General features: G+C 39.0%; 2 protein-coding genes and 1 long non-coding RNA gene across 3 annotated transcripts in view; 2 read left to right on the forward strand and 1 right to left on the reverse strand.

Moving 5' to 3' along the window:
- Positions 1–26,785, reverse strand: part of LOC114149750 (protein NLRC5-like) — a 1,536,511-nt gene that overhangs the window by 1,155,503 nt on the left and 354,223 nt on the right. The gene's annotated exons all lie outside the window — the stretch shown is intronic.
- LOC114149825 (uncharacterized) overlaps positions 1–26,785 on the forward strand; it is a 461,125-nt gene that overhangs the window by 140,507 nt on the left and 293,833 nt on the right. The gene's annotated exons all lie outside the window — the stretch shown is intronic.
- LOC114149761 (NLR family CARD domain-containing protein 3-like) lies at positions 596–22,173 on the forward strand. Its single transcript, XM_028025843.1, has 11 exons — positions 596–939; positions 3,178–3,309; positions 3,444–3,557; positions 11,590–11,668; positions 11,812–12,037; positions 12,164–13,955; positions 14,404–14,577; positions 16,811–16,984; positions 17,217–17,390; positions 20,998–21,044; positions 21,194–22,173. Exons 2-11 carry the CDS (start codon positions 3,221–3,223, stop codon positions 21,715–21,717), a joined length of 3,393 nt encoding a protein of 1,130 aa, XP_027881644.1. The 5' UTR covers positions 596–939; positions 3,178–3,220; the 3' UTR covers positions 21,718–22,173.

A 26,785-nucleotide genomic window follows, 5' to 3' on the forward strand; every position in this document is an offset into this window, starting at 1 on the left:
ATTTTGTGTATTTGTGTATTTTGTGTATTAAGTAATTTCCCTGCTGGGATGAATAAAGTACTTCTATTATTCTATTCTATTCTATTCTAATTTTATAATTCTTTTCCAACCTCCGTGTTGCCTGTAGTTTTGTTCTTTAAACTTTAAGACCCAATTATAAAATGAATCAGTTCACACCAAACATATAAGCCTGTGTAAAATAAGATAGTTCCTTCTTTGTTAAAGAAAAACATTGTTGACTGGGAAAAAAGACATACATTTTGAAGAATTGTTTAAAAACAGATTTTTCTGTTGTTATGTTATGTTATATTATGATGGAGCGTCTGACTGAACAACTAGCCATGGAAAAAAATAATTAAATATGTAGTTTTGAAAATAAATACTGAATTTGAAAATTACATGTTTAGTTTGCAAAATAAATATTTATTTTGCAGTTAAAAAATTTAGCTAAATTATTATTTCCAAAAATTTTGTTTTCAAAGTAAATATTTAGCTTGTGAATTAAATATTTATTTTAGAATGAACGTATGGATGACATGGTGAAAATATTAGTTTGAAAAATACATTTTCACATTTTTTCTCTATGACATGATGAATAAACTAAAATACTGTTCTTCATTTTTTGTTACTATCAATCATCACTACAGTCATGATCAAAAGTAAGTACACCCTCATTTTTATCAGAACTTCTCTCCTTCCTCATGAAGATTTTATCAACCTGCCTCTGATTTCACCTCAGAGCTTCTACTTCCTGGTTCTGTTGCTCTGAAGGAAAAAACTACAAGCCAGGTGGACTGTGACGTCATCAGTAACGCAACATCCGTCACATTTACTTTCGGTTTGAATTTACCTGTTCAGGTGCGGCGTCAGTCTGTTAGTTGGGTCTCAGTCTGTTGTTTAAATTTTCTTCTTTAACTCTTTGGATCGTTTGAACAAACTGTAAGTTTTATTTGTTTATTTGTTGAATTTTTCATCACTAACTTTTTCCTGATTGTTTCTAATCTCTGACGTTTGGAGAAAAGTTTCACTTCTGATTTCAGCTGAAACTTTAATGTCTCTGCTGTTTGAAGGCTAATCTACAGGATTATTAGATTATTGATGAACTGGAATCAAACAACATGATGAACAGCTGATGTTTCACTGTTTTCTGCTCCGAACTGATTAATGTTTTTATTTCCTGGTACCGAACTCTAGTCTCCACCTTTAACGTCAGCAACAGTTTCCTGTTGCTTCCTTTTAAAATAAAAATATTATTAAAATGGGTTTGATTCAGTCAGATGATTAAATAGTTCATCTTTAATGGAGCCAATAATCCACTTGTAGAAATAAATAATTATGAACTATAAGACTTGTTCAGGTTGAATCAGTGAATGTAAATGTTGCTCCATGTCTCCATCTAGTGGACTGATAGTAGAAGTGCAGCAGCTGATGGCAGCTTCCTCTGCCTCTCTGCTGTCTGACTGCATTCACCTGACACTGATATGAAGCAGAGAAGAAGAGCCAATCAGAGGAGGAGCAGCTGATCTTTTTCCAGCTCTAATCATGTAAAGGATGATCATAGTTTACATCATCAGTATAAACTTTCTACCTTAATTTGCAGTGGAATCTGCAGACCTGCTCAGATCCAAACATCCCATTTTCAGGAGTCACTGGTTTCATCTGTGTCATTGTTCCAGCTGCTGAGGTCAGAATCCAGAAACCTGTAAAACCTGGAGGTTGAATGTTCAGGTTTTCTCCTCCAAACATCCAACAAGCTGCCAACCCTTGTTCTGGTTTCTTAGTTTTTATTTTTGTTTGCCATAATTCCATGAACCTGTACAATAATTGCTGTTTAGTGCTAAAGAGAAAAAGTGGTTAGAGATTTTTATAGGACCAGCAGATGCTGACCTTTGACCTGCTGTGGAAGCAGAAAGGATGGACTTAGTTTTTCACTCAGTCTTTTGGTTCAGGCCAATTATTAATGACTCAATTTAATGTTTACTGCTGTTGCATTGAGCTCATTTTAAGAGCTGCTGAGGAACAAATGATCTTTTAATCATGTGCTGGTCAATGAACAGCAGAACTGGTTCTGGTTCTGGTTCTGGTCACTTAAAAAAAACTATTTGAATAATTTAAAAACACTTCATCTGTTTAATAATCAGACATCATTCAGGTTGTAGTATTTCCACCAGAGGGAGAAAAATCCCCACCAGTGAAGATTCCAGTTGGTTCCCAGTCAAAACAGGTTCTGGTTCCATTAGAGCTGAACAGAACTTGGATCAGCAGAATAACAGCAGCAGAGTGTTTGTGTTCAAACTGGGAGTCACGAGTAGATTTTATGTCTTCAGACGTTAACAGATAAACTTTTCTCTGACAGTTTTCAGTCTGACCAGTCAAACCAGTCAAACCAGTTTGGCCTCATTTCTACTCAGAATACTTTCTGTTTAAAGTCACCAGTTAAGGTGTGGCACCAGTCTAGTTCTGTTGGGTCTCAGTTTGTTGATCACATATTCTTGTTCAAGTCTTTGGATCGTCTGAACAAACTGTAAGTTTTCTTTGTTTTCTACATGAACTTTGTCTTCAGAAACTTTAATGTCTGTTTCTTATTTTTCTCTCTGATGTTTGGAGAAAATGTTCACCTCTAATTTCAGTTCAAACTTTAATCTCTGTTGTTTTAAGGTTAATCTACAGGATTATTGATGAACTAGAAACAAACATAATGAACATCTGATGTTTTTTTCTTGTCTGAATAAATTGATTCATGATTTTTATTTCCTTGTATCAAACTCTGGTCTCCACCATGAAAGTCAGACACAACAAGTTCGTCCTACTTCGTTTCAAAATTAAATGCTGCTGAAGTAAAATGTGTTCAATTCAGTCAAATTACTTAATACTTAATCTTAATGCTGCATATAATCCACTTGTAGAGTTTAATAATTAAAATACTTCCTGTTCAGGTTGAATCAGTGAATGTAAATGCTGCTCCATGTCTCCATCTAGTGGACTGATAGTAGAAGTGCAGCAGCTGATGGCAGCTTCCTCTGCCTCTCTGCTGTCTGACTGCATTCACCTGACACTGATATGAAGCAGAGAAGAAGAGCCAATCAGAGGAGGAGCAGCTGATCTTTTTCCAGCTCTAATGATGTAAAGGATGATCAGAGTTGATGTGCAGATGAATGATGTGTGTTTCCTCTGCAGGTGAAGGTAGAAAGTGTGTGTGAGCTGATGTGAATTCAGCAGCATGGATCAGTGTGAGGACAGAGAGGAGGGAGTCCCTCCCTCTAAAACCACTCTGTGTGGGGAAGATGAGAGCCAGAGCAAAGGTCAGAGGTGAGGTCACCATCTCTAACTGTCCACAGCCCTTTTCACACAGCGTTCACTATATCAGGCCAGAACAGACGTGGTGATGAAGCTGCTGCTGCTCCTCTTTGCTGATTAGGTTTTAATCATCATGTTTCTGTCAGGATCCATGAGAGACCAGAACCAGAACCAGAACCCAGCTGTGTGTCCTTGAAGAGCGACAGGTCAAAGGGTCTTCTCATTGGATTTAAATCTCCTGGATCTCCACCATCAGAGAGGTGAGCTGTTTCTAACTGCTGTAACTGTTCAGTTTATATCTGTTATTGTGGCCATGTGATGATAACAAGTTCTGTTGGGTTCTGTTGTCATGAAAATATTGGTCTAAATTTCAGGTTATTTTTCTTTTCATACGTATTGCGTCAAAGATGTAATACGTATGATGTCTCCATGGAAACATGCTCCAATAAGGAACATGTTACTATGAACACATTAAAGTTCAACTGGCTCCTTTGTATAAAAATCAAACAGGTCCGTTTAGATCCACAGTCTCTACCCAGAGCTTCACTAGTTAACAGAAGTCTCAAAATCTGATCTGATGTTTACCTGACATCAATTTAACCATCATTCATTGGTCAGTTATTGACACCATACAGAAAGAATCTTAAAAATCCTCAGTCAGGACACACTCTTATAAACTATTATGTTGACATAACATTTGAACCAGAAACATTTAACTGTGTTTTATTCTGTTTTCTATAAGCCTAATTTTTCCAAATGAAACTCGTTTATTTTGTCCGATATTAATATTAACGCAAGAACAAATAGACAGAAGTGAATTTTATTTCTAGGTTGATATTTGCATCTTTCTCTAAAATCTGACAAAAGACAGATTCATTCTGAAATAAAATGTTTCTATGAATTATTTTTATGATTCCGCCTCTGAAGTTCAAACATCATCCAATATGGCAGATTATCAACCATTTCTACAGTTAAGATAAATAAATATCTCATGTGGATATCTTTCAGATGGTCTCTAACGGACCATCTGGTTCTGATTGAAGCTCCATCAGATCCTCCTTGGATGATCAGAGTGGAAATGATTCCTGGTTCTTCTCCATGTCAGAGCTCAACACTAAGATCACCAAATTTCTCTCAGTCATTTCAAACCAACATGTTTGTCTCAGAAACAGATTTTTCTGCTCTTTAAACAAGGCTGGACATTATTCAGGAGGATCAATGATCAGAAACATGTCATTTACTATTTTTACCTGTTAAATTATAATCATATTAACATAGGCTATTCAGCCTCATGGTTTAGTTATTATTCACCTAGTTAAACCGTGAATCCAGATCTCATAACACATATAGCAGATAAACTTCTAACTTTTTCTCCGCAGTGATAAAAATCACTGACTGTGGCCTCAATAACTTATAATAAATTAAATTAAACGACTTCACTGAAAATACCAGCAGTTCAGCTGCTGGGATCTGAACATGCAGCCTCACAAATTCCTCCTGGTTGCATCTGCAGGGAAATCTGCGCAAGTTCATCAATCATTTGGATCTGTCTGCAGGGGCGCCGCCAGGAATCTTGGGCCCCATGACAAAAAATTAGATTGGGCCCCGTGCAGCTGCTGTTAAAATGTTTTGAGTCTATTTGACCCATAAAAAGCGTCACAATTTTAAAGGCTTGCTACTGCCTTGCTTTCTTTGGTCCAATACTGATAGTAGCACAATATTTACTGCTCATGAATTTTACATGCAATAGTCCACATACAGTTTGCAAATAGGTTGCTTAAATGTTTTCTATTAGTTTTAGATACTGAAATGTCTCTCCCCACCAGCAACAGTGAAACACGACGTGCAAAATATACATAAAACAATCCAGACTTCTCAAAAAATGCTGTAGTTGCATTTTATTCAAGCTGCAGTATATAACTTTAATAAAAATATGTTTTCTCCATATTTGTTAAAGTTGTCACCATGTTGTAACAGTTTGTTATGAAACAGATAATCTGTGAAAAAAGATCAATCTCCTCCACCTCCTCCCTGAACTACTACTGTTAGCTTAAGTAATGCACCGTTCTGACCAAAAACAACCAATCAGAACCAGGAGGAAGGTCTTAGTGCTGTCAATCATCCTCATTCATTAACTGCTAAATGTGCTAATGGTGGAGAAACATCTTATCGTTACAGGAAAAATGTTTTTCTGCTGTCATTGGTAGCTATGCTAACTAGACTGAGCATTCACAACAGGCTATGCTAGCTGCAGCATAGCACAGAGCGAGAGGATGGAGGATGAGCAGCGCCACATGAAATTGTGATTGACAGCAATAAAACTCAACTGCCACGGATTGGTTGTTTCTTGATAGCACTGGGAAAAGACAGAGGAAATGGATTTTTCACAGATCATCTTTCATATCATATTGTTACAACATAATGACAGTTTTAACAAATATGTAAAAGCAAATATTTTTTATCTAGAAGTTACATACTGCAGCTTTAATTTCACTGAGGAGAGGGCAGGTCAGGAGGAACGTGGGTCAGAGCTGCTGCTGACTGACTCATCTGTTGTTAAGTGTGATAAAATGTACAGGTACCAGTTAAATATTTAAATATCTTGGTAATTTTTGTCCTTAATTCATTAAATGTTAGTGAAATGGAGGCAAATGGTTTGTAGCTAAAACTCAATTTACAACAAATTTAGAATCCAGAACAAATTCTTCCAGAACAGGAACATTTAGTTTTTATTATTACTTAGGATCTGTGGAGTTCTCATTACTTTTACTAATTTAGAGCACATTTAGAAAGTCCAGAGAATATTACACTGATCTAGCATCCCAGAAGTCCAGAAGTTACTTACTTACAGATTATTTAGCATTTAGCAACCCAGAAACGAGGTTAGAACTTGGAACCCAGAAAAACTACCATAGCAATTATTTTTAAGACTCTTATTCTTCCAAACCAGAAAAGAAATTAGACCAGAGGAAACTTACTTATAATTATCTAGTAACCCTGAATAGGAGCATCTAGTTTATTTACTTTGGATCAACATTTTTAGCCTTTTCTGCTTTTGCTCTTTATTTTGGTTTGTTATTTTGTTTATATTCCCTTTTAATTCCTGTAAAGCACTTTGTATTGCCTTTTGCTGAAAATGTGCTATATAAATAAAATTACCTTTACCTTTACCTGAGCTAACTATGCTAAATGGTTGATCATCTCACACAGTTTACCCACCTCTCTGAGAACTGGGTTACAAATTGACACTCTTACATTTTTCTTTCTCTCTCTCTCTGTTTTTTTGAAAATCTTATTTTATAATTTTTATTGGCAGTATAGTAACCGCCACAGTCGATCTTGTCTTCCACTGTCTGCTGCTGAACATCAAGTGCAATAAGCAGGAATGAACCATTTCATGCAGATCCAGGAGGTTCAGGGTAAATGTGGATGTGTGTTTTTAGGTCTGGGAGTGGTAACAGTTAATTTTACTGCTAAAAACAATTTTAGAAAACACAATATGATTAATATTGTAGTTGACAGGGCCTTATTTTTTTTATTTCTATTAACAAAACAAATAATAATTATTGTTGGGGGCCCCCCTGTCGGTCAGGGGCCCTTGTAATTGTCCTAACTTTCCCCCCTATGTGGTTCCCCTGGTTGATGTATAAATAATGTTTGTTTTAGCCACAAAATGCTCAGCAGCAAACAACAAATCCCAAACTACAGCATAGAGAAGCTCATCCATGTAGCAGCTACAGTATGTAGCCTGACGTAAAAACATTTTACTAGACAATGTCAAACATTGAGAAGTTTTAAATATTGTTATTAAACTTTATCAAACAGTGTTTTGAAGCCAAAAATACCTCAGAAATATACAGAGCCAACCATGAGAATCAACTCATTTACAGAATAAATTCAGTTTCACACAAACACAAAGACCGTAGAATAAATCTTTGGCTGTTGAACTGAACTGTCGCTATCAAGCTAATTTTCTATTAGCAGCTTCGCAACACCAGTAGCTGACTGGATAGCTCAATAGATAAGGCATCAGTATATCACCCGAGAGGGGGGGGTTCGAATCCAGTCTGGGTCCTTAGGCAAGACCCTTCAAGCTACTGCCTACCTCATACCATGAGAGATGCTAATATGCATATATATATACTTTGTATTGCCTTGTTGCTGAAAATATGCAATATATAATATATAAGCTCCACTGAGGGGGCCCCTTGGGCGTTGGGGCCCTAAGCAGCTGCTTAGTTTGCTTATGCCTTGGGCCGGCCCTGACTGTAGGCAAGTATTGAGCAAACATACAGATTCATCCCATAGATTAGACTGAAAAGTTTCTTTGTTAGTAATTCCATCACCAGGTGACATTATAAGTTTAATACCTGCTTAGAGGTTATTTTCCAAAGGTATTACTAATCTGACAAGCCACATCAGGAAGTGATAGGTATTTTGTTTACCTAAATAAAAAGGAAGAACCACAGACAACGCTTATGAGTTTTCAGCGAAGCTTCTGCAGAAGAAGACACAGAAAGCTGTTTCTTCAAGCAGCTCACCATATGTGCTGAAACTCTGCAGTAGAACTTGACTTTTATTAACACAAAACAAAAGCAAGGGGGCTGGTGATGATAAGATTAGGAGCCAACAGGAACTAACACAAACAAACACAGTTTTACGACTAAGGAAACTCCCAGAAGACCATCTTCAAAGAACATGTTTTAAGGTCAGCTATGTCTCACACACTTTAACAAATTCCTTCTCTCTTGGGTGTTAATACTAAACCTTTAAATGAAAAGCAAACTGGTAACTACTTATGTAAGAATGATAACAACACATAATTATTCCAACAGGAAGTGTGTCCTAATTTATTGAATAAGACTGTATGGCATTCACATATAAGTTCTGGCTTTATTCTTGGCACAAAAAAGGAAAAGATCTTCTAGTAACTGTGGGTGCATTAGCGCCACCTACTTCACCTCGTTGCCACCAACTTGCATACAGTTACACCCTTGTGGGTGTGTGTGTGTGTGTGTGTGTGTGTGTGTGTGTGTGTGTGTGCATGTATGTATAGGCCTGTCACAACAACAAACTTTGCTGAGCGATTAATTGACATAATGAGGCAAGCACATCCTGCCAAAAATAAATTATTATTATTACCTTATTACTTTATTTTCAAAACAACACTTAACACTGGAACTGGTAAACAAAATAAACAAAACAACCAAAATAAAATGGACTCTCAGTCTGCGTTAAAAATGCTCTTGAATAAAAATTAAACACAACATCAAACCAAAGTGGGAATAAAAACTACATTCAACCAAAAGAGTACAGATTACTTAATCTGAATACTGTACTGCCCTTCGATAATTATTAGATTTAGAGTAGATGGACATATCTGACTACCTGCTGCAGTAGTTCACTCCTCCCTTACACTAAGGAAATGAGGAAGTGAGGAGTCAGTGGAGAGCATCAGAGTTGAGCCTTTTTTCATCCAGAGTAGAAAGAGAAAAAGGCATGAAGAAATGATAAAGGCAAAAAATCTAAATGCGGTCGATCATTTTAATTTATCATACGATTAATTGACTTGTTGTTTATTGTGACAGGGCTATGTATGTATGCATGTGTATGTGTGTGTGTGTATGACAACAGTTAAAGAAATCCATAACACTTTATTTGACGAGTTGTGAATAAGACCATCATAAACATGACATAACATCTGTCATGAACATGAGTAAGTCTTCATGAATATTTATGGCTGTTTTCATAAAGTGTAGTTCGGTAAATCATGACACTTTTAATACAAAGTTTTAATCATGCATCATGTTCAACAAATATGATCAGGTTGCATTGGCCCCCCTTGATTAGTTGCCATCATTAAACACTTTCCTCTTCTTAAGGTGAAATAATTAGTCTGAACTGTAGCTCTATCTGATTGGTTCTCTGTTCCATGTTACTGGCATAACTGGACTGTGTGATCCTTCTCATAGTGATTTAATCTTATTTTACATGGAACCAGTTGGACATTCTTTCTTTGTTCCTAACTTGTTCTGTCGTCTTATCTGAAAGTCTTCCTCAGTTCTAGTGATGAAGAGTTTCAGTTATCCTCAGCTGTAGTTTGAACAATCACACATACTTAATCAGTGACTTGGGGATGTTTCATTACATGAGTTTAAAGGTGCAGCATTTTCTTCTAAAATATATAATTGGATTCAAAATGTCTAATTTGAGCTTCAGACATTATTGCAGAACTGAACAAACTAATGACAACGAGTTTAGAAACTCTCTGGTCTGAATGCTTCACTTTTGTTGCACACTAAATGATTAATCAGTGTGGTTTTTGTAGGTTATTTTATTTCATGAACGCTGTTAACAAACAAGATTAACAGGGACCACCTCCGCTGACCAGCTGTTACTGTGCTAAATTGCCATTGGCTCGCTGAGTCAGGAGTGCTCACCATGCTCTATGTGCCAACTAGTGGCAAACTGCTGTAACTGTAGTTTAATGCATCTCAGTTCAAGTAGGAGAAGTGCAGCTTAAGAGTATAGTCAACAGGCTTTAAATAAAGTAAGAAAAGGGGAGGGGGTGTAATTATTTCTAATGTCCATTTTGTCACACATATACACTGTGTGAACAATTACTAGGCAAGTTTTAGTTTTGACCATATCATTTTTATGCACATTATTCAACTCCTAGCAGTAAACATGGAATGCTTATTGAATATCAGCTAATGTGTATTTGTTTAATGAGGAACGGTGGGGCCTAAGGACACCCTATATCATTGTTTCTCAATTCCAGTCTTAAGGCCCCCTGCCTTGCATTTTTGGCTGTTTTCCCTTCTGCCACACACCTGGATTGTATCTGTGGGTGAATAACAGCCTTCTGTGGTATTTGATGGCTGCAGAAGAAGGAATACAATCATCTGAATCAGCTGTTCTTAAATAGAGCTGATCATACTAACACGTGTAAAGCAGGGGGGCCTGAGGACACGAATTGAGAACAGCCCTATATCAAGGTGTGCATAATTGTTAGAAAGCTTCTTTTCCTCAAGGAAAATGGGCCAAAGGATAGATTTATGTTACTCTGAAAAGTCCAAAATTGGAAAAAGTCTTTCAGACGGATGCAGCAGTCTTGAAATTGCTCAGATATTGGGGCATTTTCACAGAATCATCAAATGTTTTGCTGCAAATAGTAAACATGGTTGCAAGAACCATATTGAGAAAGAAAGATGTAAATTAGCTGCAAAAATTTTTAGAAGAATCAGACATGAAGCTACCAGGAAGCCATTACCTTCCATTGCTATTATATTCCAGAACTCCAACCTTGAGTGCCCAGAAGTACAAGATGTTCAGAACAAAGAGATATAGCCAAGGTATAGAAAGCCGAAACCCGACCACTACTGAACAAGACACATAAGTTGGAACATCAAGAGGGGGCCACAACATATATGAAGACAGATTTTTCAAAGGTTTTATAGACTGATGAGATGAGAGTGACTCTTGATGGCCCAGATAGATGGATGGGCCTGTAGCTGGATCAGTAATGGCCACAGAGGTCCACCTCGCATTAGACACCAGCAAGGTGGAGGTGGGGTACTAATATGAGCCCACCTAGTTTAATGTCCAACTAGCTCATTAAACATGAGCTAGTTGGACAATTTTGGTCTGAAGATGGACTCAAAATCAACTCCCAAACCTACTGCCAGATTTTAGAAGACAGTTTCTTCAAGCAGTGGACCAGGAACAAGTTTGCATATTTCAAGAAGACCATGATTTTTATGCAGGACAATGCTCAATTGCATACATCAAAGTACTCCACTATGTGTCTAGCCAGTAAAGGCCTTAAAGATGAAAGAATAATGACGTGGTCCCCTTCCTCACCAGACAGAAACCCCATTGACAACATCTTCATATCTCCATGTTTTGGTGCTGATGATGATAATCTGCTGCTTTCTAGCTCCATGTCAGACTAACGGTGGACACATTTCCACAACCCACTGTGAAATACCTGGTAAAGCCAGTCTGGTCCATCAGGACTTGGTTCTTTTGTGCATTTCAGCAGTTCAGCAGGGAAGGAAAACTTCATGATGTGGTTGGTGAGATTTGCAGGAACTCAACCAAACTGAGCTGATGTGGACCATCAGAGGTTCTTCTAGTTCGTACATCGTCTTACTCTTTCTGACTTTAAATTATGTTTATGTGATGCTCTGCCTTTCTATATTAAGGACTTTTGATTCACTGTGATTTCATCAGTGAATACTGCTGGATGAATATTCCCTGACTTCCTCATTGTGCCTGGTTCCTCCACAGAGTGGACCAGAAAAGCTCAGAGGTTCCCAGTGGTCCATCTGCCCAGCAGCATCAAGCACAGCTGGACTCCATATTTATGGTCTGTACATGAACAACTTTTCCATGAGTTCTGTTCAAAGTCACCTTCATGCTGCACTTTGTAGACCAGAGGACTGTCAGTCTGTCCAAAATCTACCTGGTGTTTGGCTTATGATGTTTCATCCATCTATTATTCTGTTCCAGCTGCTGGAGGACAATATTGTCACTTTTGTGAAGAAAGAACTGAAGAAGATCCAGAAAGATCTGAGTCCAGATTACCCAGAACATTCAGAGAGTCAGAGAGATGACGATGTGTTGGAAGCTGATGATGAAGAACAGAGGAGGAGCAGCAGAGAGGCAGTGATGAAGATCACACTGAACTTCCTGAGGAGGATGAAGCAGGAGGAGCTGGCTGACTGTCTGGAGAGCAGTAAGAGGATTTCTGCAGAGATTTGAAATGAAAGATAAATTATACATTTAATTTGCTAAAGTGATGTAATCAAATTCAAAAGATGATTTTATTTAATATCTGATTTTTGTTATTGTGTTCATTTAGGATATTTTGCTGCAGTTTGTCAACATCACCTTAAATCTGGTCTGAAGAACAAGTTCCAGTCTGTGTTTGAGGGGATCGCTAAAGCAGGAAGTCCAACCCTTCTGAACCAGATCTACACAGAGCTCTACATCACAGAGGGAGGGACTGGAGAGGTCAATGATGAACATGAGGTCAGACAGATTGAAACAGCATCCAGGAAACCACACAGACCAGAAACAACAATCAGACAAGAAGACATCTTTAAAGTCCCACCTGGAACAGATCAACCAATCAGAAGAGTGATGACAAAGGGAGTGGCTGGCATTGGGAAAACAGTCCTAACACAGAAGTTCACTCTGGACTGGGCTGAAGACAAAGCCCACCAGAACATCCAGTTCATATTTCCATTCACATTCAGAGAGCTGAATGTGCTGAAAGAGAAAAAGTTCAGTTTGGTGGAACTTGTTCATCATTTCTTTACTGAAACCAAAGAAATCTGCAGCTTTGAACACTTCCAGGTTCTGTTCATCTTTGATGGACTGGATGAGAGTCGACTTCCTCTGGACTTCCACAACAAGGAGATCCTGACTGATGCTACAGAGTCCACCTCAGTGGATGTTCTGCTGACAAACCTCATCAGGGGGAAACTGCTTCCCTCTGCTCTCCTCTGGATAACCACACGACCTGCAGCAGCCAATCAGATCCCTCCTCAGTGCGTTGGCATGGTGACAGAGGTCAGAGGTTTCAATGACCCACAGAAGGAGGAGTACTTCAGGAAGAGATTCATAGATAAGCAGCAGGCCAGCAGGGTCATCTCCCACATGAAGACATCACGAAGCCTCCACATCATGTGCCACATCCCAGTCTTCTGCTGGATCACTGCTACAGTTCTGGAGGATGTGTTGGAGACCGGAGAGGGAGGAGAGCTGCCCAGAACCCTGACTGAGATGTACATCCACTTCCTGGTGGTTCAGACCAAAGTGAAGAAGGTCAAGTATGATGGAGGAGCTGAAACAGATCCACACTGGAGTCCAGAGAGCAGGAAGATGATTGAGTCTCTGGGAAAACTGGCTTTTGATCAGCTGCAGAAAGGAAACCTGATCTTCTATGAATCAGACCTGACAGAGTGTGGCATCGATATCAGAGCAGCCTCAGTGTACTCAGGAGTGTTCACACAGATCTTTAAAGAGGAGAGAGGTCTGTACCAGGACAAGGTGTTCTGCTTCGTCCATCTGAGTGTTCAGGAGTTTCTGGCTGCTCTTCATGTTCATCTGACCTTTATCAACTCTGGGGTCATCTTGATGGAAGAAACACAAAGATCTAAGAAGTCTACATTATTTAATAAGTCTGACCTAAAATCTCTCCATCAGAGCGCTGTTGACCAGGCCTTACAGAGTCCAAATGGACACCTGGACTTGTTCCTCCGCTTCATCCTGGGACTTTCACTGCAGACCAATCAGAGACTCCTACAAGGTCTGCTGACAGAGACAGGAAGTAGCTCACAGACCAATCAGGAAACAGTTCAGTTCATCAAGAAAAAAATCAGTAAAAATGTGTCTGCAGAGAAAAGCATCAATCTGTTCCACTGTCTGAATGAACTGAATGATCGTTCTCTAGTGGAGGAGATCCAACAGTCTCTGAGTTCAGGAAGTCTCTCCACAGATGAACTGTCTCCTGCTCAGTGGTCAGCTCTGGGTTTCATCTTATTGTCATCAGGAAAAGATCTGGATGTGTTTGACCTGAAGAAATACTCTGCTTCAGAGGAGGCTCTTCTGAGGCTGCTGCCAGTGGTTAAAGCCTCCAACAAAGCTCTGTAAGGACACAAATTGTTACTGCATTTTTTTGATAGATAAAAATCTGCTATTTATGAGATAAATATTCATGTTTCAGTTTATATATTGGTGCACTGTCTCTTCAAAGTGGCCCACAGGGTGGTTGGGCAACAAAGAAAGAGACTTCCTTCAGCAGCTGGACATAGTGTTACATATTAAGGCAGCAAAGCTCATCTACTGTTAAAATTTAAACTGGATTAATATATGTAATTGTGGAATTTTAGAAAGCTTTTTCCAACCTAATTGTTACCTGTAGTTCATTTCTTCTAGGCTGGAGGTCCAACTATAGAATGAACCAGTTCAGAATAAATGCAAAGGTTGTGTAAAATAAGATAGTTCCTTCTCTGTGCAATAAAAACATTGTTGATTTGAAAGAATATAAATTTTGAGGAATTGTTTAATAACAGATTTTTCTCTCTGTCTCCTCAGACTGAGTGTCTGTAACCTCTCAGAGAGAAGCTGTGAAGCTCTGTCCTCAGTTCTCAGCTCCCAGTCCTCCAGTCTCAGTGAACTGGACCTGAGTAACAACAACCTGCAGGATTCAGGAGTGAAGCTTCTCTCTGCTGGACTGAAGAGTCCAAACTGCAACCTGGAAACTCTCAGGTAAAATGTTCTCAAGCCTGGTGAAACCAGATTTCTGTCCATTATATTCTATCAGTTTTGATGCAAATATTTTTTCAATTGTGGAGTAAATTAATAATAGATGTCTTACTGTGAGATGGGTAACCATTCTAAATCTAAACAAACAAACATGGCTGGTTTTACTTTACTGCAGCCTGAATGAACCAAGAAGAGAGATATTTAGAAAGGTTGGGTTCAGGCTAACATTGATAGTGTAGCTCTGGATACTTGACAGATTGTTGCATCCTGGTGCACAAGGAGCATTATTGCAGATCCTTCCTCCCAGCAGTTGTTAGACTTCCTAATCCATTGTACATGTGACTGTTTTAGTTTGTTTGGAATGATGGTATTTATAAGTGAATGAATAACATGGTGAAAATATAACTTGATATTCTGAACATCATTTTGTCTGTTATGACAGTTGAATAACTAAAATTATTTCTGTTAATTTTGACTGTGTAACTTTGCAAAGAACAGCCTATTACCATATAGCACCATTTTCCACATGGTACTGTATGAACCTGGGAAACCGACCCATCTACTGGAACCACAATGACATGGTAGTCAGAGCAGCAGGGGGCCAAATATAGCTCCATGTGGAACCAAGAGGTTGGAGAGAGAAAATCAGTTTGAAACTGTTTCCTATCAGAGTTCAGTTTGTCTCTCTGTCTTCACAAACCAGGAGCATCATGGGCTGGGCGGGGCTTCCACTGATGGATCTACTGAGGAAATACAAGAAGCTGATTGGCTGATGGACAGGAAGTTAGACTGTTCAGATAAATTACATTAACAGATATTATTGGCATTGAAGAGATATGGCTGAGAGCCATTGTAGATTCTAGCATAAGTGGAAATGTTTCAGTAACAGGAAGAGGATGAGCAACATGTTAAAATAATCATCTGTATTCAGAGAAACAAGTAGAGGAATTTATCTAGAATATATATAATATAAAGTCAGAACCTTCTTGAAATTCACTGTTATACAGACCACAAGAGATGTTTTAAGCTAAACAGTCATTAATATCTAAAATAACCCTTTGAAGAATTTGAATTAATTTGAGTCACAAGAAGATTTTATTTCCTTTTGGGATCAACAAGCTGTTTTCTAATTTTAATTTAAGTATAACAGTAGAAATAATAATAAATAATTAGAAATGAAAGAAGAGATAACTATTATGAACGTTAGATTAGAATCAGTATGAGCAAACAGTGGCCTGAATCCGACGGCCAACTGCTGCCTTATTTGTTCGTTCTCTCACTCTTTTATTTTACCAAGACTGCCAGAACCACTTTGTGTCCAGACTTGGGTTTAATAAAACCTCTTTGTTAAAAATATCATCTGGTCTGGACTTTGTATTTTGTGAGTTCTGTGTGATGACATGAGGATCGTAACATATTGGTGGCCCATCCTATTCCAACAAAATGTTTAAAACATATTTGGAGGGCCGTTCATTGTTGTGATATTTATGAATGCAGTTTTAATTGTGGTGACTTCTGAAAGTGTGTTTTCTATGTGTTTAGTAACCTTTAGTGTCAGGTTGGTGGGGTGTTTTCAGAACTCTTTAATTTAAAAACTGGGTTAAATTTCCCTGTATTTAATGTTTGGCTAGTGCTTGTTTTTGGATTGTTTTAGGAGCAAATTTGTTTCTATTTGTTTCTATTTGTTTCTATTATTTCCCACATGAGTTTTGTTGTAATTTTTTTCTCAAACAAAAAGCATTTTTTATACAATCCGTTCACTGAGCAATTAGATTTTTGTTCAAAAAATAGATTTTGTCAGTTGCTGCTCAGTTTTCCATCTCTGTATCCAACAGTTAAAAAATGTAAAGATGAAATTCCAGATTTGCTCTGCTTTGATTCAAGCTGGTGTTTCCCTCAAACCAGCTCTGATGCTGATCCTCAAACTAAGCCTGATGCTGATCTTCAGCCTAGAATTGATTCTCAGGCTTCATTGGACTCTTTCTGTTAAAACTGACATGGGATTAATTTAGTTCATAGAGGAATTTAATATTTCTCTTGCCAGCCTCCTTGTTGCCTTTAGTTCAGTCCTTCATGGCTGGAGGCCCATCTATAGACTGAACCAGTTCACAACAAAAGGCAACATAATAATATATAAAACAGTCCCTTAAATCAGTAAAGAGGAACATTGTTGACTGGAAAAAAAGACACATTTTGAAGAATTGTTTAATAACAGATTTTCTCCATGTCTCCTCAGACTGAGTGGCTGTAACGTCTCAGAGAGAAGCTGTGAAGCTCTGTCCTCAGTTCTCAGCTCCCAGTCCTCCAGTCTCAGAGAACTGGACCTGAGTAACAACAACCTGCAGGATTCAGGAGTGAAGCTTCTCTCTGCTGGACTGAAGAGTCCAAACTGCAACCTGGAAACTCTCAGGTAACTCTGGGCACTTGACAAATTGCTGCATCTTAGGAGCAAAAAGAAACATAATTACAGATCCCAGCAGTTGCTTAGCTTTCTTAATTATTCCACATGTTACAAATCCATCCATCCATCCATCCATCCATCCATCCATTCATCCATCCATCCATCCATCCATCGGTTCAGACCTTGGGTTCTACCTCAATGTTCTCATTTTCTCATCATGTGATGAATTGTGTGTCTGCAGCTTATCAGGCTGTTTGGTCTCAGAGGAAGGCTGTGCTTCTCTGGCCTCAGCTCTGACCTCCAACCCCTCCCATCTGAAAGAGTTGGACCTGAGCTACAATCATCCAGGAGACTCAGGAGTGAAGCTGCTGTCGGCTGGACTGAAGGATCCACACTGGAGACTGGAAGCTCTCAGGTATGGAGGAACCTGCTGCAGGAGCAGAGAAGGTCTGATAGAGGAGGAAGAGGGAGAAATGTCTTTAGTCAGTCTGCTGGGAAACATTTAGTTTGAAGCTGAATGTTTAATTTGATAATTAAATATTTAGACGCCTCATCTGGAGGCAGAGATCATTACCCAGTTTTCTGGAATATTCTCCAGACTAAGAACGGCTCACAAGGAAAATTAAAGAGTGGGATGGGTTTAATAGTTTAATAGGGACTCTGACTAAATTAATAAAAGAAGTTCAGTTAGATTTCCATGATGATCTACTGATGGCAGAAAGGACTTTAAAACAATATTTGATGGAGCTCCAGACCAATCAGCCCCAAGAAGCAAAGATGAGAAGAAAAGTAACTCCATGTTGGTCAGATGGATGTTTAAAAGTTATGGGAGAGAAAAATAAAGAACTTTAGATTTTAAACAAAACTCACAACTTTCAGGATTTAATAAAATATAAATTACATAAAAAGTGAAGAAAACTATTCATGAGGCAAAGAAAGAAAGTGAGAATTTTAACAGTTTCATCCATTTAGTAGTTTGATCTCCACCAGGGGGCGACATCTGGAAAATGATCCAAAGAATGAAAGGAATCAGGAGAGAATGGAAATCCCTTGTTTTCCAGAGGAAATGAAGAATTGCAGTGAATGATGGTGAAAAAGTAGAATTGTGCTCTGTTGACTGTGGTAGAAATTAAAAACAATAATAAGACCTTTTAGACAGATCCAAGAAAAGACTAATGTGTTTAGGTTTTCAGTAGTTGGGAAAGCTTTTGGGATTGTTCAATAAAGTTTGGGAAAAATTCCCAACGTCTTGGAAAAAGGCAGAGACCCTTCATGTTGGAAAACCAGGGAAATATCCATCCGACCAATCAGATTCCAGATCCACAGCTCTGACGTCACATTTAGGATAAATAATGGAATCGTAATAAGAGAAAGAAAAACATTTTATTGATAAAGTAGAGGGATGATATCAGCCCATCAGATGGTTTAGAAGAGGGAGAGGAAGCATCATGGGACTGCAGAGGTCCTTCACCTGATCCTGGTTGTTGGGACAAGAACTTTGTTACTGAACTTAAGGACATTTTTCATGTTTCTGTACGTAAGTAGATTTAATGGTGGGAACTTTTACTCCACTACATTTTACAGTATCTGTACTTTCTACTTCACTACATTTCTATAAAGCGTTGCGTTACAAGTTACATCCAAGTTGCTTTGCGCTTTTTGATTTGTTGGTTAGTTTGAAAGTAATCAATGATTCTGGTGCCGCCTTTGCCTCCCTGATATCATGAACTGCTAGCTTTCAAAAATTCACCATCAAATCTGAAAATCATATCGAGGAAAGTTAAGCTGCTAAACGCTGTCTGAGTTTTGGGTGTTAAACTGATTTAGGTTAGAGAAGTTTTATGTAATCTTACCAAGCTTCTAGTTTAAATCGACTGCAATAAATAAAACAATTAAATAGTTGTAAGCAGCTGAACTGGCAGTAACATTGATTACTGCGGTCGGGGCGCATGGAGCGCAGCGTCTCCTGCCATGAATGTCCCAGTAACGTTAAACTCCTCCACATCCTGGTTACTGAATTAATGTGAATAATCTCCATCTCATATTTACATTTACATTCATATTCAATAAATTAGAATATTGGTTCCCATGAGGCTCGTTTGTCAGGTTTTAAAACAACTTCAGCAGATATTAAACATATTTTTCATGCTTTCTTACTTTTACTCAAGTAAAAATGTTAATGTGGTTCTTTTACTAGAGAACATTTTTGTTTGTTTATTTGTACTTTTACTTCAGTACATTGTTTGAGTTCTTTCTCCACCTCTGGTGAACAGCCAGTAGGTGGCGCTAGAGTCAGGAGGAGGCAGCCTGGAGAAAAGGCTGTTCCTCCCTGATCTGTTTCCAAGCAGTCAGAGTGTAGAAGTTGAGAGCTGGAGAAGTTTCCTCCTGTTGCTGCAGCAGCAGAGATGTTCTGCTTCATGGACTAAATCAGGTTGGAAAGAGGAGAGATCTTTACTGAGCTGCTGGATAAAAGCTTCTGAAACATTTCAACTCTTTCTGGAAACTAATGAGACATAAAAACAATGGATGTTTTTACCATCCAGACCTTTAGAACCAGTTCAGGTCAATAATTCAGTTGTTTCTGTGGAAGATGAACAGATTTGATGTGAAATGATGAAATTCTTCATTTCTATCTGATGTTCCAGCAGATCTGTAGAAAATGGAGCTGCAGCTCTCAGATATTTCAGTCGTCATGTTTTCTATCAATGAATCCACTGATTAAAGCAGGAATCTCATCTCCATGTTCTCCTCCAGAGGTTCCCAAGGTTTGTTCCTGGAAGCTGCTGCTGGTTCCTCCAATCCAGGCTCCGCCCCCTTTAGAGGAAATCTGTCCATATATGGCGCTAAGAGTCACCTTGATGCTGCAAAGCTTTGTTCAGGGATGAGATGTCAGGATGTTAGTGTCAGTCTGTTCCAGGCTTCAGTTGTTCTCCTCATGAGGAGCTGAAGTCTCTGACAGGAACGTAGAGCTGAACAGGAGAAGAACTTGAAGCTTCTTCTTGGCCTCTGATTGCAACAGCAGGACAATCCAACATTTTAGTCTGACTTCATCTGGAAATATTTCTTTGACCCTGAATCAGTTTGAAGGCAGGCCAGCTCCTCATCAGAGCTGAGATCTTCTCTGTCCTCCATGCTGGAAATGTACAAGTCCAGCAGCTCCTGATCAGTGACATCAGAGCGTGACATCATCAGTAGAATGATGATGTCATTTCCCCCTCAGAGCAGCTTGGAAATCTGAGAGGAAAGATGCAAACAAAGACTCTCTGGACTGTTGGATCTGCTGGTTCTGGTTCCAGATGCTCCTTGGACACTTTCACAAGCCATTACTGCAGCTGCTGGATTCAGGATGCTGCTTCTTCTTCTTGGTCTCATTGTAAATGTGTGCAGCAGCGCCACCTGGCGGTGTTGGTTGGTAGAGGAAGTGCTGAAAGGTTGGAGGTGTTTGTCAGAGGTGTGTGATGATGGAAGCCTCTCCCTGGTTTGTGAGTCTGAGCTCAGAGATCAAATCTTTGATTCTTGTTGAACTCTTTGTTGAATGTGATGCAGCTTCTCCTTTTTAATGTTTGTATTTCTGGATATTACAGTGAGGCCACAGCAGGTTTTCAGCAGCAGGGCTGTTTAGTGTTTCATTCCTTCATCTGTGTGTGGGAGTGTGGATGGAACAGGTATCCAGGTGTTGTGTCAGAGTTTAGATTGATTGTATTTTAATGCTGATTATTAAATCAGGTTGAGCTTCCAGAAATGTTTCCTTAGTTTCCTGATGTCCTTTTAGGCTTCAGTGAGTTTCTTCAGGTTGTTACTGAGGGATTTCCTTTCTCCTCTCTGTTGGAGCTTTTCCTGTGTTTGGAGAAATGAGTTGTGCTGCAGCAGCACCAACTGTCCTTCCTACATCCACTGCAGTTTGCAATCCAAATGTTGGACTGTTCCTGTCTCAGTGGAGGACAATGTGTGTCTGAGAGACATGTAATGTCCATGTTTGCTGCTGAAAGAGACTGATGGTCTGACCCCCCTCCTCCTTTCAGGGTGGAGCCTGCTGGAGTCCCATTCTTGACACCAGGTCTGAGGAAGTGTAAGTGTGTTTTTCATCTGATTCATGACAACAAAGCAGCTCACATTCAACCATCTTCAAACTGTCACATCACTCATTCAGGAGTCATCATCAAAGTGTCAATAAATGATCAATAACTGCAGCTGGATTGTGTTTGTTCTCTCCATCAGATTCCTGTCATCTCACCATCGACACAAACACAGTGAGCAGAAAACTCAAACTGTCTGAAGACAACAGGAAGGTGACATGTGTGAAGGAGCTTCAGTCATATCCTGATCATCCAGACAGATTTGATAACTGGGATCAGCTGCTGTGTAGAACTGGTCTGACTGGTCGCTGTTACTGGGAGGTCGAGTGGAGAGGAGATGTTGAGATATCACTGAGTTACAGAAGAATTGGGAGGAAAGGAGACAGTGGAAACTGTTGGTTTGGAAATAATGATCATTCCTGGAGTCTGAGCTGCTCTGATGTTGATGGTTACACTGTCTGTCACAATAACTTAGAAGATGATCTCTCCTCCTCCTCTGTCTCTAACAGAGTAGCAGTGTATGTGGACTGTCCTGCTGGCATTCTGTCCTTCTACAGAGTTTCCTCTGACTCACTGATCCTCCTCCACACCTTCAACACCACATTCACTGAACCTCTGATTCCTGGATTCTGGCTCAGTTCTGGTTCCTCAGTGTTTCTGTGCTGAGTTGAGTCTAAAGAGTCTAAAGATTTTCCTCCTGTCAGAGAAACTCTCTCACTGTTGAACAGATAGTTCAGTCTCTACAATCTATTTCTTGGTGAAACAATTCTGATTGAGTCTTTGGAAACTTTTTCTTCTTCCAGTCCTTTAAAGATGGAAGCTGGGATTATTCCAGGATTATTCCAGGATTATTCCAGGATTATTCCAGGATCCTCATGTTTTTCTGTCTGTTTCCAGTCAAAGCTTCACACTGAATATCAAGATGTTGTTTCTCTTATTTTTTACTTTCATTCATCAGATTTCATTGAAATGTTGATCAGTTTTTCTCAATCACTGATCATTTTCTGTTTCTATCGGCTCCTATTTTTCTCAACATGTCAGATTTGAATATTAAATCTTCCTTTTGTAAATTTGCTGCAGTTTTTCTTCATGTGTTTTAAATAAAAACATTTTTCTTCTGCATTTGGTTCATTTGCTGCTCATTCTGTTCTTTTCCTGTTCAAATTTAAATATTTGCATTAAAAAGATTTTTTCATCAACTCTGCCTTTCAGAAAGTCCTGATTTAAAGTAAAACATTCCCATCCCATGAAGGTCAGAGGTCAATGCTTTGAAGCCTAAAGTGGGAAAATCTTCATATTTTCTGTTTCATTCAGAACTTCTACCTGAAACTCAGAACCTGCAGAACATTTTTCTCTTTGGAGGAAAAATCCCAGGAACTGGAAGATCAGAGCAGAATGAAAACTGGAGATCAGTGTTGGACAGAAAAGGTCTGATCGCTGCATCTGTGCTATATTTTACATTTAAATCTGATAACAAAAAGTAAACCTGTTTTTAGTGAATAAACCAACATGGATATGACCCGCCACAGTACCAACGTGGGCCACACCTGATTCAACCCAAACCGGAAAATAAAGGGTTTAACTGGAAAAAGCAAAACCCAGTAAAATCAGCAGCTGGTTGTGATTAAAATGCAGTTTGTTGCAGAGGTTCAAACTTCCTGATGGTGACCTCTCCTCCGTCCCTCACCTTGTCTGGCCGGTTTTAATTCTCACTGCAGTGTTAGACTGGAGCTCATCTCTCAGATTAACCAGATTAACACTGAGCTGCAACAGGAACCAAACGTCTCTCCTCCAACTTATTTCACTGATTAATAACAAGGTTGGATAAAAACATTGAGCTGAGCTTCTCATTCCTTAAAGAGTCATGAAGAAAGACTCACCCTGGAACTGCAGAAAAGAAGTTAGAAAGTTTAAAAATAGATGGAAAAACTTTGTAAATATATTCTAACAAGTGATTTAATTATCTGTTTATTTTTGTATCTTTTAATGTATAAAACTGTATAAAAAAGGTGTAAATGGTTAAAAATCTTCAGAATGAGCCAATTTTTAACCTGATTAATCATCACAATAATTCTTTGTTGGACCATCGCTACGCGGTACTGAGGAGGAAACTTTAAAAAAGTTTTAATGTAACTTTCTCTATGTCCTAACATGAGATAATCTGAGAGAACAAATGGAGTTCCTCTGCCTCCTCCCTGTGTTCTGCTGAATTACTCTACTGGGTCAGAAACAAGCCATCAGAACCAGAACAATTAGCCATGAGCCTGCAAGTATTGGACATGTTTTTGTCTAAATGAGGTGATTTTATGGCTCCATTTTGCCAGATCACATAGTAGCATTTCTACCTAAAGCCAAACATTAACTATTGGCAGCGCTTTCACTTTTTCGGAAGAAGCGGATGCAATCTTAATAAACATGGGATAAAGCTACTCACTGCAAATCTTTTTCATTTTATCAACAAGGACAGCAATTTGATCATCGCTACAGAAGAACAGGCTCAAGGATGTCTGACTAGGATGGAACCCTCCGCTTATCAGGATCAACAAGTTCCAAAACAAGCTGATACAACATCGACTGGAGACGGAGCGACTGGTTCCCTTCCTCCTCCCCCCTCCCTCTCTGCTCACCCACTAATTCACAGGATTCACAAGATACACATGAAGAAATGTCTTCTGGACCGGAGTTTCTTAAATTTACAGATGGAATGAATCAACAGGTTTTTCTTGGGACGTCTCTCCTTAGCGCTCACGTAGCAGACCTCACTTCATTTAAGCCACCAGACTCTAACGTCCCAGAGGATCCATCACTCTGCATTTCTGAGGTCTGAGGCCAGGATCCAGACTTTATCTTTACACCCGTCTTACTCCAGAATGTGTCTGGCCCCCCGGCACTGCAGAACAGGACATTACCTCTCCGGATCACTACAAGAAAATTTACAAGAAACAGAAACATAAAATACAGCTGCTTTAATTCAAACATCAGACTGATCCCCTGCCTAAAGGAACCTCAGACTGAAGAACATTTGGCCTCCAAGTCACTTAAACTAGCTCTTTTAAATACCAGATCTCTCTGTGCTAAAGCTCTATTAATTAATGATTTCATCACTGAGCATAATATTGATGTTATGTTTCTGACAGAAACATGGTTGAATGATAATAATGAATCGATCGTACTAATTGAATCTGCGCCTCCTAACTACAATTTCTTCAGTGAGAATAGAAAACACAAAAAAGGAGGAGGCGTGGCTTCAATATTTAAGAATACCATAAATTGTAGTAAAATCTCTTTGGGTCACTTCACCTCTTTTGAGTATCTTGGAATTGAGGTTAAAGGCCACAAACGAACTTTGACAATAACTCTATACAAAACTCCAACTTTTGTGGAAAATTTCTTTACTGACTTGAATGAGCTTCTATCTCTTATTTGTATTGATTATGATTGTTTAATAATTGTCGGTGATTTCAACATTCATGTTGACAACCCCCAAGACAGAGGGGCAAAAAAGCTTGCTAATATTTTAGAGACCTTTGGTCTAACACAACATGTCAAACAAGCAACACACACTAAAGGACACACACTGGACCTGGTTATCAGTAAGGGTGTGAATATTTCCAATGTCTCTGTAACTGATGTCACCCTGTCAGATCACTTCCTGTTATCTTTGAAAGTTCTTTATCTTTTAACCCACTTGGACAAACAGCAACCATCACAAAACGTTTTCTCACTGAAAACACAGCAGAAACTTTTAAACAAATCTACTCTTCTTCCTCACCCTTAAGCTGTAATGATGTAGATAAGTTGGTAAATGATTTTCAGTCTAAAGTCTCAGATATTATTGATTCCATTGCCCCAATTAAAATGAAGGTTGTGTCTGGTAGGAAGAAATCTCCATGGAGAAATGCACAAACAGTTAGATCTGCAAGACAACTCTGCCGTAGGGCAGAACGAAAATGGCGTAAAACTCAACTTCATGTTCATTGTGACATCTATAAAGAAAGACTACGTAACTATCATTTAACACTAAAACATGCAAGAGAGGCTTTCTTTGCAGATGTCATAAACAAAAACATTAACAATGCTCGAGCTTTATTTGCAACAGTTGACAGAATCACAAACCCTCCTGTGATGTTACCGCCTGAATTCCAATGTATTGCCGCCTGCAACCAGTTTTCCAGCTTCTTTTCAGAGAAAATTTAAAAAATCAGAGGATTAATCTGTACATCCACTATAAAGCCAGTACCAATGCTGTGCCCAAACAAAACAAATACAGGAAAAATGACCCAATTTCAACTACTTAATTATAAAACCCTACAGGAAATTATAAGTCAACTAAGCTCCAGTTCCTGCTGTCTGGATGTCCTAGATCTATAACTCTAGAACATTTCTTTAAGAAAGTCCTGCCTGTTATTGCTGCTGATCTGATCCAAATAGTAAACTCATCGCTCTCGCCAGGCGTTTTCCCCCAGGCTTTGAAAACAGCAGTAATCAAACCACTTATAAAAAAGAACAGTCTGCACAAATCACTAATGCAGAATTACAGGCCGACCTCTGACCTCCCATTCATCAGCAAAGTTATTGAAAAAGCTGTGTGTAAACAATTAACTAGCTTCCTAACTATAACCAACCTCTTTGACTCCTTCCAGTCTGGTTTCCATGGTTACCACAGCACAGAGACCACCCTCGTAAAAGTGTTCAATGACATCCATATAAATACAGACTGTGGCAGAACTACAATGCTGGTTCTGTTGGACCTCAGTGCAGCTTTTGACACTGTTGACCACGACATATTACTGAATCGACTGGAGAGTTGGGTCGGACTCTCCGGTCCAGTGCTTAACTGGTTTGAATCTTACATAAAGAACAGGGATTTCTTTGTTTCAATTGGAAACTTCTCATCAAAGAGGTCAAAGGTCACATGTGGGGTACCCCAAGGTTCAATCCTAGGACCCCTTTTATTCAATATTTATATGCTCCCACTAGCTCAGGTTATAACAGGAAATAATATTAGCTACCATAACTATGCAGATGACACACAGCTCTACATTACGATGTCACCAGGTGACCTTTGACCCCATCCAATCACTGAACAGATGCTTAGAGCAGATAAATGTGTGGATGTGCCAAAACTTTCTCCAGCTGAACAGAAACAAAACTGAAGTTATTATTTTTGGACCTAAAGAGGAACGATCTAGAGTTATAGATCTAGAGTTATAGATCTAGAGTTATAGATCTAGAGATATAGATCTAGAGTCAATGCACAGCTTCAGTTATTACAACTGAAAACCAGCGATCAGGCCCGAAACCTGGGAGTAGTGATGGACTCTGACCTGAACCTCCAGAGCCACATAAAGACAGTTACAAAGTCGGCCTTCTATCACCTGAAGAACATTTCCAGGATTAAAGGACTAATGTCTCAGCCAGATCTAGAGAAACTCATCCATGCGTTCATCTTCAGTCATATTGATTATTGCAACAGCGTCTTCACAGGTCTGTCCAACAAATCAATCAAACAGCTGCAGCTGATCCAGAATGCTGCTGCTCGCGTTCTCACTAAAACCAGGAAGATAGAGCACATAACACCAGTTTTAAAGTCCCTCCACTGGCTCCCTGTAGCTCAAAGAATAGACTTTAAAATACTGTTGTTAGTTTATAAATCACTGAACGACTTAGCACCACAATACATTAAAGATCTGCTGTTGTTGTATCAACCTTCCAGACCTCTCAGGTCTTCCGG

This window comes from Xiphophorus couchianus, chromosome 8 (genome assembly GCF_001444195.1).
Source record: "Xiphophorus couchianus chromosome 8, X_couchianus-1.0, whole genome shotgun sequence".
Taxonomy (NCBI): Eukaryota; Metazoa; Chordata; class Actinopteri; order Cyprinodontiformes; family Poeciliidae; genus Xiphophorus; species Xiphophorus couchianus.

What these genes read in the sequence shown, in the direction of transcription:
- LOC114149761 (XM_028025843.1), top strand. Translation starts at nt 3,221, where the DNA reads ATGGATCAGTGTGAGGACAGAGAGGAGGGAGTCCCTCCCTCTAAAACC. An exon ending in AGCTGGACTCCATATTTATG is followed by an intron (nt 11,669 to 11,811) that starts GTCTGTACATGA and finishes ATTCTGTTCCAG; the next exon opens with CTGCTGGAGGACAATATTGT. An exon ending in TGCAACCTGGAAACTCTCAG is followed by an intron (nt 14,578 to 16,810) that starts GTAAAATGTTCT and finishes ATGTCTCCTCAG; the next exon opens with ACTGAGTGGCTGTAACGTCT.